Genomic DNA, 17,202 nt, shown 5'->3' on the forward strand with positions numbered 1-17,202 from the left:
TAAAACGAGATCAGAAATAAACAAAAATCAGACTTATGATGGTTTCTTCACTAGTTTTAAATGGTACAATTGGATTTGTTTACCAAAGACCATAGGTTGGATTAAAAGTATTCCTTAGTACTTGTATCGGTCCTACATTTCTTCCTTTTGCTTTCTAATGTTCCAGTGGCATGTTTGAAGATAGCACCTATGTTTACTTCATAGAACCAATGGATCTGACCCACAGTGCAGTAAGTTCATAATTTGTAATATGTTGGATTTTGTTTGTCACGGGACTGCATAAATGTCATTTCTGACTAGTGGCTTGCAAATCAGAATGATTAAAGATTTATTTTTAATTCTATATTTAAACTTAAATTTTCTAATCTTATTTCCACTTTCAATATGGAAATGAGCCATCAGGGTTTAGAAATATATTTACTCAAATACCTTTTTTACATTCTGAGCCTGCTTTATTTAACTTGAGTCTCTTTAATTATAGGGTTCGTCTAGACTGGCAAGATTTTGCTTTTGCGCAAAAACTTGCCAGCTGTCTACACTGGCCACTTGAATTTGCGCAAGACCACTGACTTTGCACAAGAAGCACTGATTTTGTACATTACAAATACTTTCACGCCCCCGCTCAGGAAAAAGCCCTCTTGTGCAAGAATACTTGCTTAAGAGGGCCAGTGTAGACAGGGAAGAATTGTTTTGCGCAAAAAAGCCCCGATGGTTAAAATGGCGATCGGGGCTTTCTTGCGCAAAATCGCATCTAGACTGGCCACGGATGCTTTTGCACTAAAGCACGTTTTGCGCAAAAACATCCTTGCCAATCTAGACGCACTTTTGCGGAAATACTTTTAATGGAAAAACTTTTCCGTTAAAAGTATTTCCGCAAAATCATGCCAGTCTAGACTTAGCCATAGTGTTTTTGTACTATTGGACCATGTACTAGATTAGGAAACCAAGCCAAAGAGGGCAAGTTATTCACCACACAGACAATTGGTTGCTGAGGCAGGGTTAGAATAAAGAGGCAAGAAGCCTGACCACCAGACCCAGTGAGAGACTTGTGTTACCTCTTCTGGCCCTGGAGAAGGATACAGCATTGTTAATTGGGAGTCTGTAACCTGTTCTGGAAGAGAGTTCTCTAAATAAGGCCTTCTACAACAGACCAGTACATCGTTCTGAACAATGCAAGCTTTTCTGTTCAGATTAATGTTCCAAGAATCCAATGCTTAGGAGTTATCCTGATAAAATTTAATTAGCAACAATCTAAAGAAGTTACATTTATGTCAGTGGATATTGCTATTTCATTTTAAAGGAAAGAACAGATAAAATGTCAATCTTTCATTTCATTTGGCATTGTTAATAAGAAAATGTTTTTGTACATTCTTTTTGTTTTAGAAAAGCACAGGCAGGCCACATGTCATCCAGAGGACTTTAGGAACACAAACTTCAAAGCAGATGAAGAATGTTGGTATGTATTGTGTGGCAAAGTTCCAGCTATTCTCCATGGGTCTTCTAATACTGGCAATTAGTGTTAGCCTCAGATGCTCACTGTGGCCCTCCACACAGCCTCTTTCTCTTTACTGGAGACAGGAGCCACAGCCTACTGAGCCATACTCATCACAGGCTAGTTCCTAAGTTTGGGGTAAAATCCCCTCTGGAATCCTGATCTCCCTTCTCAAGGCAGATTTTGAGATGTCATGGGGAGGTTAGGGAGAACCTGGGCCCACCCACTACTCCAGGTTCCAGCCCAGGGAACCTAAGGCAGTGGCAAGAGGAAGGGTTATGCTATTTTTAATTTAGCAGCTTTTCCTGGGCCACTTCCTCAAACAATCCCTCCTAGTAAATTTCCTTTGGTATCTGCTCATCATTCCTCAGCTCACACCAACAGGCCTTCCTGTCCTTCGTTCATTCCCTTCCTCTCCATGTCTTTGCCTGGGGGAGACCTTTTAAAGCAGCACCAAAGGCTTTAATTGGTTACAGCTGTCTAATTAGCCTGTGGCTTCTAGCAAGTTCTTATTGACCCCAGGTGTCTGCCTGATTATGCTGGATTTAGGCTTAGACTTTTGTTTTTTTTACTCAGGAAAGAGAAAGCTGTTCATCCAAGCTCCATGTATTCCCTCTACCTGTGAATGGCAGATAACTGGTCTGGATCTGTCACAACTGATTACATTATATTTTCAGAAAAAAACAGCAAGCAAATGGTCTGGTAGCACTTTGTAGACTAAGAAAAACATGTAGATGGTATCATGAGCTTTCGTGGGCACAGCCCACTTCTTCAGATGACCAGAGTTACGATTAGTGGAAGCTCCATTTTATTTTCAGTAACGGAAATAATTGTAGTTGTAATGTAAATACAATTACAAATGTAATTTAAATGTAATGTAAATACTGAGTTTATTTCAGAAATGTTAAAATTGAACTAAAATGTTATCACTTATCACCTGTGTTGAGGTTCGTCTGACAGAAGAACTTTAATCAGCTGCTATTTTTAATAATTAAAACTTTAACCAGCTGCTATTATTTTATGATTGTCATTAACAAATGAAAGAGAAAATGCCACATTGTATGGTCAGGTCTTAGCCTCTTTGTTCCTTTTTAGTGCATGTTGAATTGTTATTTTAAATCTGTTCACATATTGTTACTGATGTGCAATCCTTAAAAGTTGCAGATTTTGATGACTACACTGCAGTTCACCTTTAAAGGAATATGCATGAATTAGATGGTCACAGTCCATTTCCCCCTGGATAGGTTATCGACATTACAGTGATTTCTAAAATGTTTTATTGAATGCTCTTTGGATTTCACTAAACTTTTTAATTTTTCTATCTTCAATTACAATGTACACACATATACCTATATCACTGTAAACAGTTTCCATGTTTGCAAGGATTTAAACTCTGTTTTTCTTCATAAATGTTTGAGTTCTGTTTTATTTTCTTCAGAGGCAGAATCAAATTCTGAGTGGTCCTTCCTGTCTGAGTTACAGTGGCTGAGGAAAAGGAGAAGAAAGAGGGCTGTGAGTGTAAGTGTGTTTAGACTAAGCTCTGCAGTGCTGCATAAACTTCTAAATTCTTTAATTAAAAGTGAGCATAGCTTCTTAGCAAACAAAACCTTTTGAAGGTTTGAAACAAAATTTAAAATATATGACTCTTATTTTTATAATGCAGTACTGTGTTCAACCAAATGATGGCATTATATTTGCACCTAAATGTTCGGAGTAAAATAGGTATAATATATAAATATTATAATACCATTACTGTGACAATAATACCATGTACCATTTGAACCAAAATTTGATAGTGAAAGTGTGATTAAAATTTTAATGGTTAGTAAGGTCTGACAATACTGTGGACAGAGTACAGCCCTGGTTGAAGTCTGATTACTATATAGAAGCCCTAATCTGTGATCACATGACTAATTAAATAGCATGTCCAAAAGCACAAGTAACAAATGTGTGATCCAAAATTATTATGGTCTGAAGTCACCATTGTGGTGTCCTGACAGATATCTTGCTGCAGTCACTGATGATAACTGTTTGACTGTGTGTGTGTACTCCCCCTGTGTGTTGCACTGGCTCTGTGCAAGTACCCAGCACAGAAGACTCCAAGAACACACTTCGAAGACCACAAAAATCAGATACAAGATGAAGGCACCAGGTCAGATTTGTTGTCAGATGAGACACTGCCTCTAGCTCCCTAGCTCAGATGTCGACAGTTTTGCTAGTACATGAGTACCCCCTGCCAATAAAATCAGCTCAGTCAGTGATAGGATTTCCCACTACCCCCTAGGCTGGACAAGGGCAACCTCCTTACAAACCAGTTACACATCACTCCTAACATATTAAGTTACCACCCTCCAACTTTACCTACATACCATCCATTATCTTGTACATGGTGGTTTGATCAAAACATTCCTATCCATCATGCTGTCATTTTAGACCCTGGCCTAAACCTGGACCCTGGCCTCAACCTGGGTCAGTATGTCCATGTTATCTTTGGAGAGTGTGTTGGTACTAAGATGTTTCTTAACAAGGTGTTCCATTACCATCCCTCTAGAATGTGTTTGGCCAGTGCATAGTACCTCTTAGGTATGAGTGTTTCTGTGATATCAGCCCTGTTCTTCCCAAGTTAGATGAGCAGGGCCTGCCTCTTGCTCACAGCTTAGCTTTGCTTTTTGTCAGCAAAGCCTTGATCATTCTTGCCTAGGCCTCAGGCCTCACATCAGGCCTGTGAAATATGAACTTCTCTTTCAGGCCCTCATCTTACTACACTTTTGTCTTTTATGAGGAAGCTGTTTACTCATCATCCCAGAGAAGCATAATGTTTGGATTGAATGTGACCTAGTGGACTAAACACTTACGTGTTTACTTTACCTTTCTTTACAATCCTCGCATTCGTGCCCCATCTGTTCCTTAGTCAGCACATTCCCTCATACAACTGATGGACAGATTTTATTTTTCTATTGTTTTTAGTCCCTTATGGTGGTCCTGTGAATGTTAGGTCTGGGACCATAATAGATACGTGGAGTCTTGTTGGGAGTGAGCTGTAACATGGCAGTGCTAATAGCTCCTTCCATTCCTTTCTTTACACTAAATTGTATTTTGGCTTTTTTGGTTTGTTGATGCAAAATACCATTCCAAGTAAAGCAATAACTGTTATTGCCTGAATTCCTTTTAAGAGTACTCTTAGGGTTCTGACTACTGGATGAAAAGTTATATCATCTGGACTTGCTCACCAGGTTTTTTACACTTTCTGTTCCCTTGTTGGATAAGTTGGAGTATGGGTACCAAAGCTTCTTTATTTTGTAGTTACCAAATCATGTATATATAACTGTAATTGTTCCACTAGTGGAAAGAGTTCAATTAACACATTATGCAGGTGTCAAGGAGGAATTATTGTTTCAGTGACAGTGCTAGCACTGCATGTTAGCCAAAAAGCATGGGCTCCTATTTGGATTGTACCCATAACTGGCACACAGAATTCTGTGTCACTCGCAGGTCATATGTTTCCTGGTATAGGGTACTTGGAATATTCCAACACTCACACCGCATCTTGTATTCAATCCACCTCAGTAGCTAGTTTCTTTTGTACCAGTTGAGCCCAGCCTCTTTTTGTGTTGTTGATATCAATTGTGGCTTAACACTTGCATAGCCACCATCCTTGAGCAACAAACTTGATTAATTTCCAAGCCCACTTCAGTAACTAAACATGTAGTGAGAGAATGCTGTATGTATTCCTTACCAAAGTTCCCACATTATATGCGGGATTGTGATTGGTTCTTGTGTCCATCTTGGAACAGCCATCTTGAGGTATATGGTTTTAATATCATCATGATTCAGTTTTGATACTTCATTAAATTTGGCAAATTGTGAAATTATTGGAGCAATGCGATTTACTCCTTGCCTTGTATTTGTTTCAAGTTGGCTGTGCAAATACTAGACATTTGTGACCAATTTTGTAATTGAAGGTGCAGCAGATTTTCTAATTAATTTGATTACCTTGTCCTCGCAAGCAGCTGCCAATTAAATATCATTATTGTCTAGGCTGGCAATAATTAACAAAATGGTAATATTTAGGTGACTAAATCCTTGGGTAAGTAGCTGGATGTTATCCAAAGTGATACCTAATACCTCCTCTTGTTTTCATTGATCTTTCTATTCCATTAACAATATTGTTGACTTTTAAATTGAGGATTTCAGTGTCTGAAGAATTCCAGATGGATATGTCAGGGCTAGAGCCACTCCATACAATTTCCATTAGAACTCTTTTTTTTCTTTGATTTTGCAGAGTATTTTGAAAACCCTTTCATTATTGTGCTTGTGTTTCAATTTGCAAATTGAACCAATGTTTGCATTGTTTGGGGTATTTCATTGGCACAGTCATGCTGGCACAATCAAGCTTCAGTGGCACATGTACCTATCCCACTTTTTCTGCCATATACCCCCCAGTAGGATGTAAAATATTCCTGAGGTGGGCCACAGCTGTATGAGGGACACTCCATTGGAGGAGTAGTGTCAATGAGTAGAGTGGTAAGGGATGGGGTTAGTATTGGAGTTGGACAAACTCCTTCACATGCTTGCACATGGTAGACACATTTAATAATACTTTGGTCCATAGACCAAGTCCTCATGTATGACTCTGTATTGTTTTAATTAGGTCTGGAATGTGAATGGTGACACTTCATTTATTTTATAAGTTAACAAAGCAGTTTGTCCAATTTGCATAGGTTTTTGGGATTCCCTGCAGAGGGCTAATGATGGGGATCCACTGTTCAGAACTTATCCAAAGCCATCTTAGTAACTTCATTTGTATGTGTTTGAATATCACATAGCAAGTTGAGATTTTCCCCCACTATCACCGTGGTGTGTAGTTCCACTATTTTATTTGGTGCCACAAAACTTGTTTCATTTTTGGAGGTTCTCTTTTATGTTCTTTATGTATGTGATTATGTTCAGTATATATTTTTACATTCAGGAGTGTTACTGCAACCTACTTCTAGGTTCGCAGTGAAAATAGACTGATCATTACCGATAATGTCAGCAACCATCCTACAACAAACATATTTTCCCTGTGTCTTTTCCAGTTCTTTTTCAATTGGCCATCAAGTCTTACAATTTCTTGGACAAGAATTTCTTGAGCTTGACTCATATCTTCAACAGTCAATTTCTATCCCATCCTAATGTTGAGCTGTGATGATCTGTAGTTAAGTCCTGCTTGTCAGCTTCCTTCTGCTTCACACAACAACTTTAGAGTAGTCCTATTCAGGAGTGATGTGTAATTCTGAACCTCCACCTGGTCTCCACCAGCAACATCCATGGTGCCAGACCAGTTAGTCCAAGCTGAGAGAGGTTCAACCTGTAGTTTAGTCTGCATTTCATTATGTTTACTTATATGTGAATGACTATGTTTGTGGCTATTTTTAGCTTTCATTAATATTACTTCGTACTAATTTGTCTCTGTGAGATCAGCTTTGTTCTGGGATCATACAGCACAATATTTGGGACTTCAAACCCTATCTATTTTAAAAAATCACTTTTCCCTATATCTATTAAATATTGCCAAGGGATTCTAAAGTTGTTTTCAGGGTCTTTCTAAATGCTAAATTGTATGGCAACAATAGCCTTTTCTGTAAACATTGGAAAAAGAGGTTGGATCTGAATTTATTCTAAATGATATGGTCCAGATCCTAAGCTGATGTAAATCCATGTAACTCCACTGAAGTTAATAGGGCTATGTTAATTTACATTAGTTGAAGAGATTTTTCAACTCTGGCAAACTTACTCACATCAAGTAACATTTATGTGAGTAGTACTGTTTAAGCTGGTGAGCTATACAAACTTGGCTCTCCCACTGCTACTAGATAGCTAGACCAGCTGCAGAGTTATTTTTAAAACTTACCATCACTGTCATTTCTCACAATGTATTTTTAAATCCAACAGGCATCTCGTGGTATATTTGAAGAAATGAAATATCTGGAGCTCATGATTGTCAATGACCATAAAATGGTAAGGATATTGATTCAGTGGTAATCTTCCTTGTGATTTGATTCAGAGGTTGGTCTATCTATGTCTAACATTTTGTATTGCATTGTATCTGAGTTATCTCACTCTGGCTCAGATTTCTGAGTGTGGAAAGAGGATCTATACCCCTGGTGGGGGCAAGATAAGGTAGCTGTGTGTAATAGGGAAAATAAATTACATCCTTTTTAAGGACTGCAGAAATTCTTCCCACAGAGCAAGAGAGGAATGGCATGACGTGCTTCTGAAAAGTGTATCTGAGGCACTATCTCCTGGTACTACCCCTTGCTATGCTAAAAGATACAATGCGGCTCATAACAGTTAATAATAATAATATCTCGCATTTTAGACAGAACTTTAAGTAGTCAAAGTACTTTACAAACATTAACAAACTAATATTTATATTAATGATATAGTAGGTATTATTGGTGTTCATATGTGTGTGTGTGTTGTCTACACACACACACACACACACACACACACACACACACACACACACACACACACACACACACACACACACACACATATATATATATAAAAAACTTCACAACTGTCAGGGTGGTTAAACACTGGGATAAGTTGCCCAGGGAGGTTGTGGAATCTCCATCTCTGGAGATATTTAAGAGCAGGTTAGATAGACACCTGTCAGGGATGGTCTAGATGGTGCTTGGTCCTGCTATGAGGGCAGGGAACTGGACTTGATGACCTCTCGAGGTCCCTTCCAGTTCTAGTTTTCTATGATTCTATGATATATACACACTGTGACAGACCCATGTAATCAAGGCATGCAGGCATCTGTGGCCAATTAAGAACTTGCTTGAAGCAGCAGACTAATCAGGGCACCTGCAGCCAATTAAAACCTTCTAGGGCCAGTTTAAAAGGCTTGCATAAGAACAGCAGTACTGGGTCAGACCAAAGGTCCAGCTAGCCCAATATCCTGTCTGCTGAAAGTGGCCAATGCCAGATGCCCCAAAGGAAGGGAACATAACAGGTAATCATCACATGATCTCTCCCCCCCCCTTTTTTTGCTCAATAACTTCTCCTTCAATCCCCCCCCTTTTTTTTCAACAAAAGATCCTCGGTGTTCCTCATAAAAAAATGATTGTTTGTTGTTCCTCGGTCTTAAAAAGTTTAAGAAACACTGGGCTAGGGACACCACTCCTACCCATCCTAGCTAATAGCGATTGATTAACCTAACCTCCATGAATCTATCTAGCTCTTTTTTGAATGCTGTCTTCACCACATCCTCTGGCAAGGAGTTCTACAGGTTGACTGTGCACTGAGTGAAGAAAAACTTCTTTTTGTTTGTTTTAAACCTGCCACCTATTAATTTCATTTGGTGACCCCTAGTTCTTATAAGGCTTCTCGGGAAAGGCAGAAGAAGGTCAAGGACAGAGAGTGAAGAGATACACTCCCAGCCCTTTGTTCTCTCAGTGTGATAGGTGCTGTGGAGGAGAAGGAAAGATTGCTCAGGTACTAGGGATATGGTACTAGAGGGATCATTTGGGGAAGTGGCCCAGGGAAAGGCTGCAAGACTGGGAGTGGAGGAAACGCTGTCACTTGCTACTGCCTTAGGGTCCCTGGGCTGGAACCTGGAGTAGTGGGCAAGCTTCCCTCCTCCCCTCCCCCTTGTGCTGCCTCTGATATTAGAGGCAGCAGCACAGGGAAGAAGAAGCAGATGAAGTCAGTGTTGCCAGCTCCCCATGAGCATTGGTTCCTATCTGCTCCCCCACCTCTGTGGGAGGCAGCTCCGCAGAGAGGGCACACATGGGGAGCCAACTTAAAAGTTGGCTCCCCACGCGTGTCAGCTCCCACCTCCCTCCCTCCCCCATGCTGCTGCCTCTGATAGAGAAGCAGCAGCATGGAGAGGCCAGGTGGCTCTGCGGGGGCCAATACGTTCAGACAGCCGGCTTGAAGACAGCTCCCTGCGTGTACCAGCTCCCACTGTCTCCTACGCCCTGCTGCCTCTCCATCAGAGGCAGTGCTGTGGGGGTGGAAGGGAAGGAGGCGGCTCCATGGAATCTGGTGCTCATGAGGAACCTCTGTGTCAGGGTGGGGGAGTTTGTGTAGTTGACGGGATTAAACGATAAACCCAGGTTTATCAGTTGATTTTGTAGTCATCTACAAGTTAACATCCCTAGATTAAAGAAACAGGCTGAGGCTAGTAGGATACAGCGTAGAGCTGTGGTGTCCCAGCCATTTCTGAAGCAGTAGACACTATAGTAGCTACTGCTATAGCGATCTAGCCACACTCAACCAGCCAAATAGCCACATTGTTAATGCAAATAGCTTTGATATTTGGGCAGTAAGATATGCATGTGAAGTTATCTCTCTCTTTTTTTTCCGCCTGGAAAATTCATGCTTATAAATAGGCAGTGTAATGAAATGCACAATAAATCTTGCCATTGGATTAAGCAAGATGTATCACGTTTATGAAGAATTCAGCTCTTATTTCTTCTTTTCCTCAAGGAGATATTGAAGAAACTAGATCAGCTGACATTTAAATGTTACTTCTTTCATTAATTGTGCCAAGTAAGAGAGATTTATCAAAATGTCAGTGCCCTGCCAGTTGAGAAGATTAAATAAGAAAGGTGAGGCATGGGGAGTAGTATAGGAATATGAGGTCTCTCAACAAATGTTGTGGAGTGTATTGAGAGATTTCCCCAAATCTCAGGTTACCTATGGGTTGAATAAATCATTCACTCTGCCTACCATGTGGGGCCACAAACTCTACCCATCTATTCCCCACACTAGCACGTTATGTACCCTCAAAACTGTGGAGTTTTCACTTTAACTTTGATCCTCCTGCAGGTCAGTAGGAGGGCTTGATTTGTGCCTCAGTGTTCTGTAGAATGGAGATGTTTAGAAGGGAACAATTTTGCAAATTTCTGCTGACCTGGTTTACAGGCAGGTTTTTTTTTTTTTTTTTTTTAGTGGTACCTGTGCCCGTAGGTACGTGTCTTTTCAAGCACTTCCGTTTCAGAAGAAACAAGCAGCATGTACTTGTTTAAGCAGGGTTATGTTATCTGAATTTTCAAAAAAGAGGACACCTGGTGCCTGCAGGTGCTGCTGCAGCAGCAGCTGCTCCCCTTGCACAGCCGGGCAGGCTTGGGAGCCAGAAAACTCGTCCTTGCACACGCCAAGCTCGGGGCTCTGGCCGCCGCCTTACTGCTGCTGGGGCTGCCACTGCCCCCACTGGCTCTTATGGTGTGAGGGAACACTGCGTGCCGGGCTCTCGCTTCCCCGATGCACTGACCTGAAATGTGCAGCAGCGCAGGCTCCAGTCGGAGCCTGGAGACCTGATGATTAGGGAAGAACCACAATCCCCATTATGCAGTACCAGGGCCCTAGTACCGAGCACAACCAGAAACCCGGAATTGCTCTTGGCCCCAGGCCGTGTACCGCCAATACCCTAGTTAGTGCTGCCTCTACCCAATGACAAGTCTGACAGCGGCCAGGAGGAAGTCATGGTCCATTGTCACTATACAAAGACCCTCCCCAGTTCCATCGAGCCAACCCCTAATCGTGGAATGGGACCCCTGGGGTAACCCTCTCATCCATATCTGCCCCCCATTACTTTATTGCAATCCCTGGGCAATATGCACATACATGGTGATCCCATCTGGTGTCTCTCAGAGAGGATACACCAGATGGTCTCCCACAGCCTGGCTGTCCAGAGCCCCTGAGCCATTGGCGGAAGAAGCTTTTTCAGAGCAGGAAGAAGGGCTTGAAGAGGAATCTGTCTCTCCAAGAAACTTCTTTATCTCTACTAGATGAGGCTTCTGCCCCTACCCCATCACTAGGTGGTGATTTTAAGAACTTTCTGGATTTTGCCAACAGAGTGGCAGATTCCCCTACAGGATACACATCCCAGGTTGGGGGATATTCTGCACAACTTCTCCTCATCCAGAATTGCCCTCCCAACTAATGAAGTGATTCTAGATTCTACCAAAGTTGTCCAACAGGTGACTCCATCACACCAACCGGCAACAGCAAAAAAAAACCCCAAACAAACTATGACCAAAAAACCCCTAAAACCGCATGTCCCTCAACGTGGCAGACTTCTGTTTCAACACCTGCCACCTAACTCCATTGAAGTGGATGTAATTAATACGTGAAGCAAGCAACACAATGCCAACAGTGCCCCATACAATCGAGTTTGGCAGGATGGATTATTTGCCAGTGACATAATTGCTAGAATTGCAAAATACCTAATACGATTGTATTAATTATGGGAAATTCATAGCATTTCTGGAACATTATTGGAGATACAAAAATAGCAATTTCAGGCCATCCTTAGAATCCATTAATAACAAGATTGGTGCTAAAGATAACACTGTATTTAGCTGACAGATCAGCCTGTTTAGTTTTAATGACAATAGTACTGAGGCAGGCATCTTGACTACTACACCTTTCTGAATTGCCTAAAGAGGTGGAGATGACTTCCAATTTGAAGGCCCTTTTGTGGAGAAGACAAATTCTTCTCTCCACATCCTGAATTCCTGGACCACATTACTCTCCCTATAAATATACATTTCAGGGAAGAAAAGAAGATATACCTATCAGCTACACAATACCCACCATCTCAGAACTGTTATGAGCCATAGTGTAAGAGGACCAAAGCTCAAAAGTTGAAGCTGTCTGCGTCCCAAATCACTCTCTCTCAAAGCACCTCTTCAAAGCACTTTTCATGGGGTGGTTGAGGGCAGAAGGGAACTTGGGGTAGGGGATTGGAGTGCAGAAGGAGATGGGGGGTCTGGGAGGGAGTTTGGGTAAAGGAAGGGTTTGTGACGTGGGGCAGGGCATTGGGGTACAGGAGGGAGTAAAAGCGACGAGGAGTCCTGTGGCACCTTACAGGAGGGAGTAGAGCATCCAGGAAGGGTGTGTGGGTGCAGAAGAGGATTCTGACCTGGAGGATGAATGTAAGAGGGGGTGCAGGGACTGGAAGGGGGTATGGATGCAGAAGAGACTTTGATCTGGAGGAGGTGTGTGGGGATTTGGGTTGTGACCTGGGATGTGGGGGTGCAGGAGGTGGTGTAGTGTCTGGGAGGGGGTAGGGATGCAGTAGCAGGGATGCAGAGAGTTAGGGTTGTGACCTTGGGCAGGGGTGCATGAGGAGGGCAGAGCATTGGGGGAAGTGAGGTGCTGAGATGCCAGAGGCAGGCTTTGGCCAGGCAGGCTCTATCTTACCTTGGTGGCTCCCAGCCAGCAGCCCAGCAGGTCCCTCAGGCAGGCTCCCTGCCTTCCGTGCTCCCAGAATAGTGATAGAGATGCAGCCGTGTTAGTCTGGTCTAGCTGAAACAAAGACAGAACTAAAGACACTTTAAAGACTAACAAGATGGTTTATTAGGTGATGAGCTTTCGTGGGCCAAACCCACTTCCTCAGATCAATATGTGGAAGAAAATCGGCCCGACCATATATACCAAAGTGATACAATCAAAAAAATGAACGCATGTGAAATTGACAAATCAAATTTTAGAACAGAGTGGGGGTGGGCGGAAAGGTTAGTGTCTGTGAGGTAATGACATAGGGGTGATAATAGGGGAAGTTTCTATGAGGTAATGACATTAGGGGTGATAATTGAGGAAGCTATCTTTGTAATGGGTGAGATAATTAGAGTCTTTGTTGAGACCCATACATAAAGTGTCAAATTTAAGCATGAATGACAATTCTGAAGCTGCTTGTTGAAGTCTGGAGTTAAAGTCTCTTTGAAGCAATATGCATGTTTTAAGGTCATTGAGGGAATGGTCAGTCTGGCTGAAATGACAAGCTTAGCCTTAGAGACACATGCACTTATTGATGATTTCCTGTTTACATCTATGTTTTGAGACTTATCATTCAGTGTGACATGTTAATTTGGTATCTCTTCAGTTTCTTGTTCAAAATGTCATGTAGTATCAAATCAGATGTCCTGCAGAAGTGTTAATGTCTGTCATCAACACTATTACCTTATCAATCAAAGTTGAAATCTTTTTTTTTTTTAAAAAGGAAGTTAATTTGACAAGATCTGTTTTTAAGTACTTTCTCATGTCTATTCAACTTATGTGTATGTGCTCGCCATATGCCCTGATGCCAGAAGATTTTTCCCTCATCAGGGAACTGGCTCTGACACTCTCTGGAGTGGTACGTGCATGCTGCAATATATAGAGCGCTGTTGGTGTCTCCCACCTTCAGTTCCTTCTTGCCACCAGTGATGATGCTTGGAACTGTGCTGCTATATCTCACACTGTTGCTTCTCATTACTCTTCAGTGTTAATTATCTATTTTCAGTAAATAGATTCCCTCATTTGTGCTTCTTATTGACATTGAGTAGAAACTTGTGAAGTCCCTTCGGGACATTGCCTTGGGATGGGTCATGTCTCAGCCTCCAGGTTGCAGGAGGCCTATGCCTATTAGCAATTCTCATGATAGCTGCATATGGTGCTTGACAGAAGCACATATTTATGATAAGTGCTGAATTTCTAAGTCCTTCAAGCCAAGAAACAAAACTGAGAGCCTTCCTTATGGAATCAAAAAGTCTAGAAAGGTGGGGAAAGGCAGATCCCTGGCCCCACAAAAGGAAAAGGGCAAGCTGGGGAAATCCTCATGGGTGGGGCGGGGGTACTCAGAGCACGGCACTGATTGCAGCCCCATCTGTTGCACTGATGTAGTTGTCTGCACCTTTTTACTCAAGCCTGTGCTGCATGTAAGGAGCAGGACACTGAGGCATAGTTAGCAGAGTGGTTGCTGTCCCTTGACCAGGAAGATGGTGAGCGGAGGCTCCTTTTGGTGTTGGTATTGCTAGTACCTGGTCACGGTGGACCTGACTGACAGATAGGAGCATTTAGTGACCAACATCTATCAGCAGATCTGTGCCAAACATGGATTGGTGAACAGTACTAAGTAGTGGACGACCAGTGATGAGACCCCAAGTGAGAGTGAGAATATCCATAGTGCTCTTCTGAAATTTGCTTTGGGGAAGCCTGTGCAGGCGAACAATGCTAGTGTGGGCAGTGGTGCCACTGAACGGGTGACTTGTCTCTTGAGTAGCACTGGGATTGTAGTGAATACCAGTCCGGATTCTGCCATTGCTACCAGGGATTGTGCCTCATAAGGTCTTCAACCTGCCACCAGCAAGCCACATCTCAAGCTTCCAAGCCCTGTTGAGATGCTTGAGGACTGCACCAAGCTATGGACCTTGGTCAAAAGCGTGTCAGCTGCAAAGGGGCGATTTGTAGTGCTGGTGCTGCTCATTCCAGATTTAGCAGGGCCCTGACACAGGGGTAAATCCACTCTTGGGCCACCACAGTCCCCTTCCAGACAGTGCTTCTGCTCTAAAGGGACACGGCATTACAGATTGTCCACACTCAGAGGAAGAGGACTCCAAGGGAGAGGAGAGATCCCCACTTCACAATTCTTCCTCATCGCCTGACGAAGCCATCATCAGACAATACAAAACAATTTCAGGAACTGTTTAAGAGGGTGATTCTGGCACAGGAACGCGACCTGCAGGAGGTGCAAGAGAAACACTGCAGACTTCATTACAACCTCCCACCTCTTCCAGAATTGTGCTCCTGATGGATGAGGCCATAGTGGATCATGATGATAATATCTGGCAGACTCCAGTATCAATAACACCCACCAACAAAAGAGGTGACTGTAAATATTTTGTCACACCCAAAGGAATAGGCTTTCTTTTCTCACATCCACCTAACTCCCTGGTAGTGTACTCCGTCAGTCACAGATTGAGGCAGCCTAGTTTGAGGTCCACTCCCCAGGATAAGGCCCATAAGAGAGTAGACATCCTGGGTAAAAAAGTGTACTTATCGGCAACACTGCAACTAAGAGCCACCAACTATGCCACCATGCTTGCTGACTATGACGACACCAACTATTCTAAGCTGCAAGAGCTTTCCCAGTGTCTCTTGGAGCAGAAAAGACCACTGCTCCATAGTATTATGCAAGATGGACACACCATTGCCCACACCACTTTACAATCTGCAATGGATGTGGCAGACACTGCAGTCCACACCACCACAACAGCTATTGTCATGCGCAGAGTCTTTTGGCTTCATTCGGTGTACCTAGGGAGCTGCAGCAAAAAGTGGAGGACCTCCCATTTGATAAGATCAAGCTTTTTGCAGCAAAATTAGATGAATTTTATGTTATGAAGGATTCCCAGATGACATTGAGAACTCTAGTCAAGTCACCACCAAATAAGAGACTCAGATATAACAATATCTTAGACCAGGAGAGCCATAGAGACAACAACCCCGATACGACTTCAGGTAGAAACATAGGCCACAGGAGCACAGACTACAATGTCAGCAGCAGCCCAGGACGTCCCAACCTTCATCATGCAAACAACAAATTTGAAGGTTTGTGAGCAAGAGGGAAACCCTTACTATTGTGACAGCATCAACTACATATCTTCAGTTCACCCACCATCTTCAGCCCTTTCTACATCAATGAGCACAAATAACATCAGTTTGAGGGTGCTAGAGCTCATAGAAGTGGGCTACGCCGTCCCCTTTATCTCCATTCCCCCTACCCATTGCTCCTTCACATGCCCCCCCTTTGGAAGCTCCTCTCACAAGATTCTTCTCTAACAGGAGGTCCAACACTTTCTACAAATAGGAGCAATAGAGCAAGGGCCAATGGCTTTTCAAGGAAGTCTTTCTATTCAACATACTTCCTAACACAAAAGAAAACTGGCAGATAGGGGCCCATTTTAGATTTAAGGAAACTCAACTAATACGTAACATACAGAAAGTTCAAGATGGTGACACTAGCAACCATTATACCTGTGTCAGGGCCGTTCCTCACTCTGGCACTCTAAGTGCAGAAGATGGGGCCCCACAAGAGACCTTAAATACCTTGCCTCTATAAGCTCTGTTTACAAAAACTCCCCAGAGTCACAGATGCACTGGCTCTGAGAAAAACAAATGCTGCTACTATCATGTGATTTAAACCCTGAAAAAACAGGAAGGAACACTTGAATTCCTTCCCCAGGGATACCCCAAGCTATTTTACTACAAGAGAACTTGAAAACAAAGAGAAAACAACTGCAGTCTCTGGTTGCTGACCTCTTAGTCTGAGGCATGCATACACATACACAGAAAGACTTCCTATTTCTTTCCAGGATAGAAGACTCAAATCATCACTTTAAAAAGGTGATTTTATTAACAAAACAAAAAAGATATATTTGATAAAGCATACTTAGTTGCTAGGTGTTACAGTGCAAGTGAGTAAGACAATACACAGAGACTGCTCTTAGATAGTGAATGCGGGAGGGGAAGCATAGATTCACACAGAAGTTTAATCGAACAACCAAAACAAAGAAAAATACCCTGATCATCCTACTCATGATCCATGCTGATCTGTACTTCAAGGCCCAGTTCACTCCCATGTCCATTATTTCTTACAGGCATGGTAATTCTGATTACTCCAGCCCTCATCTTAGAATTCTCTCTCAAAGAAAACTGGCAAAGTATCTAAATACAATTCAGATTTCAGGACTGTATTCCCATTGGTTCTTCTGGATCCCTGCCAATACCCTTGCTAACTACCTGAGTTTAACCTCTTAGTCACCAGGTGCTGGCCAGCAATCCTCCTATCCATCACAACCTGCTTTGGATTAAGGGGATTGGCTCACAGCTCTCAACCTTCAGGATGAATACTTTCTCAGCAATACACCCTACACATAGACACTTGT

General features: G+C 42.5%; 1 protein-coding gene across 7 annotated transcripts in view; it reads left to right on the forward strand.

Annotated features, from left to right (window-relative positions):
- The window catches only part of ADAM23 (ADAM metallopeptidase domain 23), a 184,872-nt gene that overhangs the window by 61,789 nt on the left and 105,881 nt on the right, over positions 1 to 17,202 (forward strand). For all 7 annotated transcript variants that reach the window (XM_075934339.1, XM_075934346.1, XM_075934341.1 and 4 more), the window contains exons 6-9: positions 167 to 230; positions 1,384 to 1,456; positions 2,931 to 3,010; positions 7,427 to 7,492. In XM_075934339.1, coding sequence (XP_075790454.1) covers positions 167 to 230; positions 1,384 to 1,456; positions 2,931 to 3,010; positions 7,427 to 7,492 — 283 coding nt within the window. The remainder of the gene's footprint in view (positions 1 to 166; positions 231 to 1,383; positions 1,457 to 2,930; positions 3,011 to 7,426; positions 7,493 to 17,202) is intronic.

Source organism: Pelodiscus sinensis, chromosome 7 (assembly GCF_049634645.1).
Source record: "Pelodiscus sinensis isolate JC-2024 chromosome 7, ASM4963464v1, whole genome shotgun sequence".
NCBI lineage: Eukaryota > Metazoa > Chordata > Testudines > Trionychidae > Pelodiscus > Pelodiscus sinensis.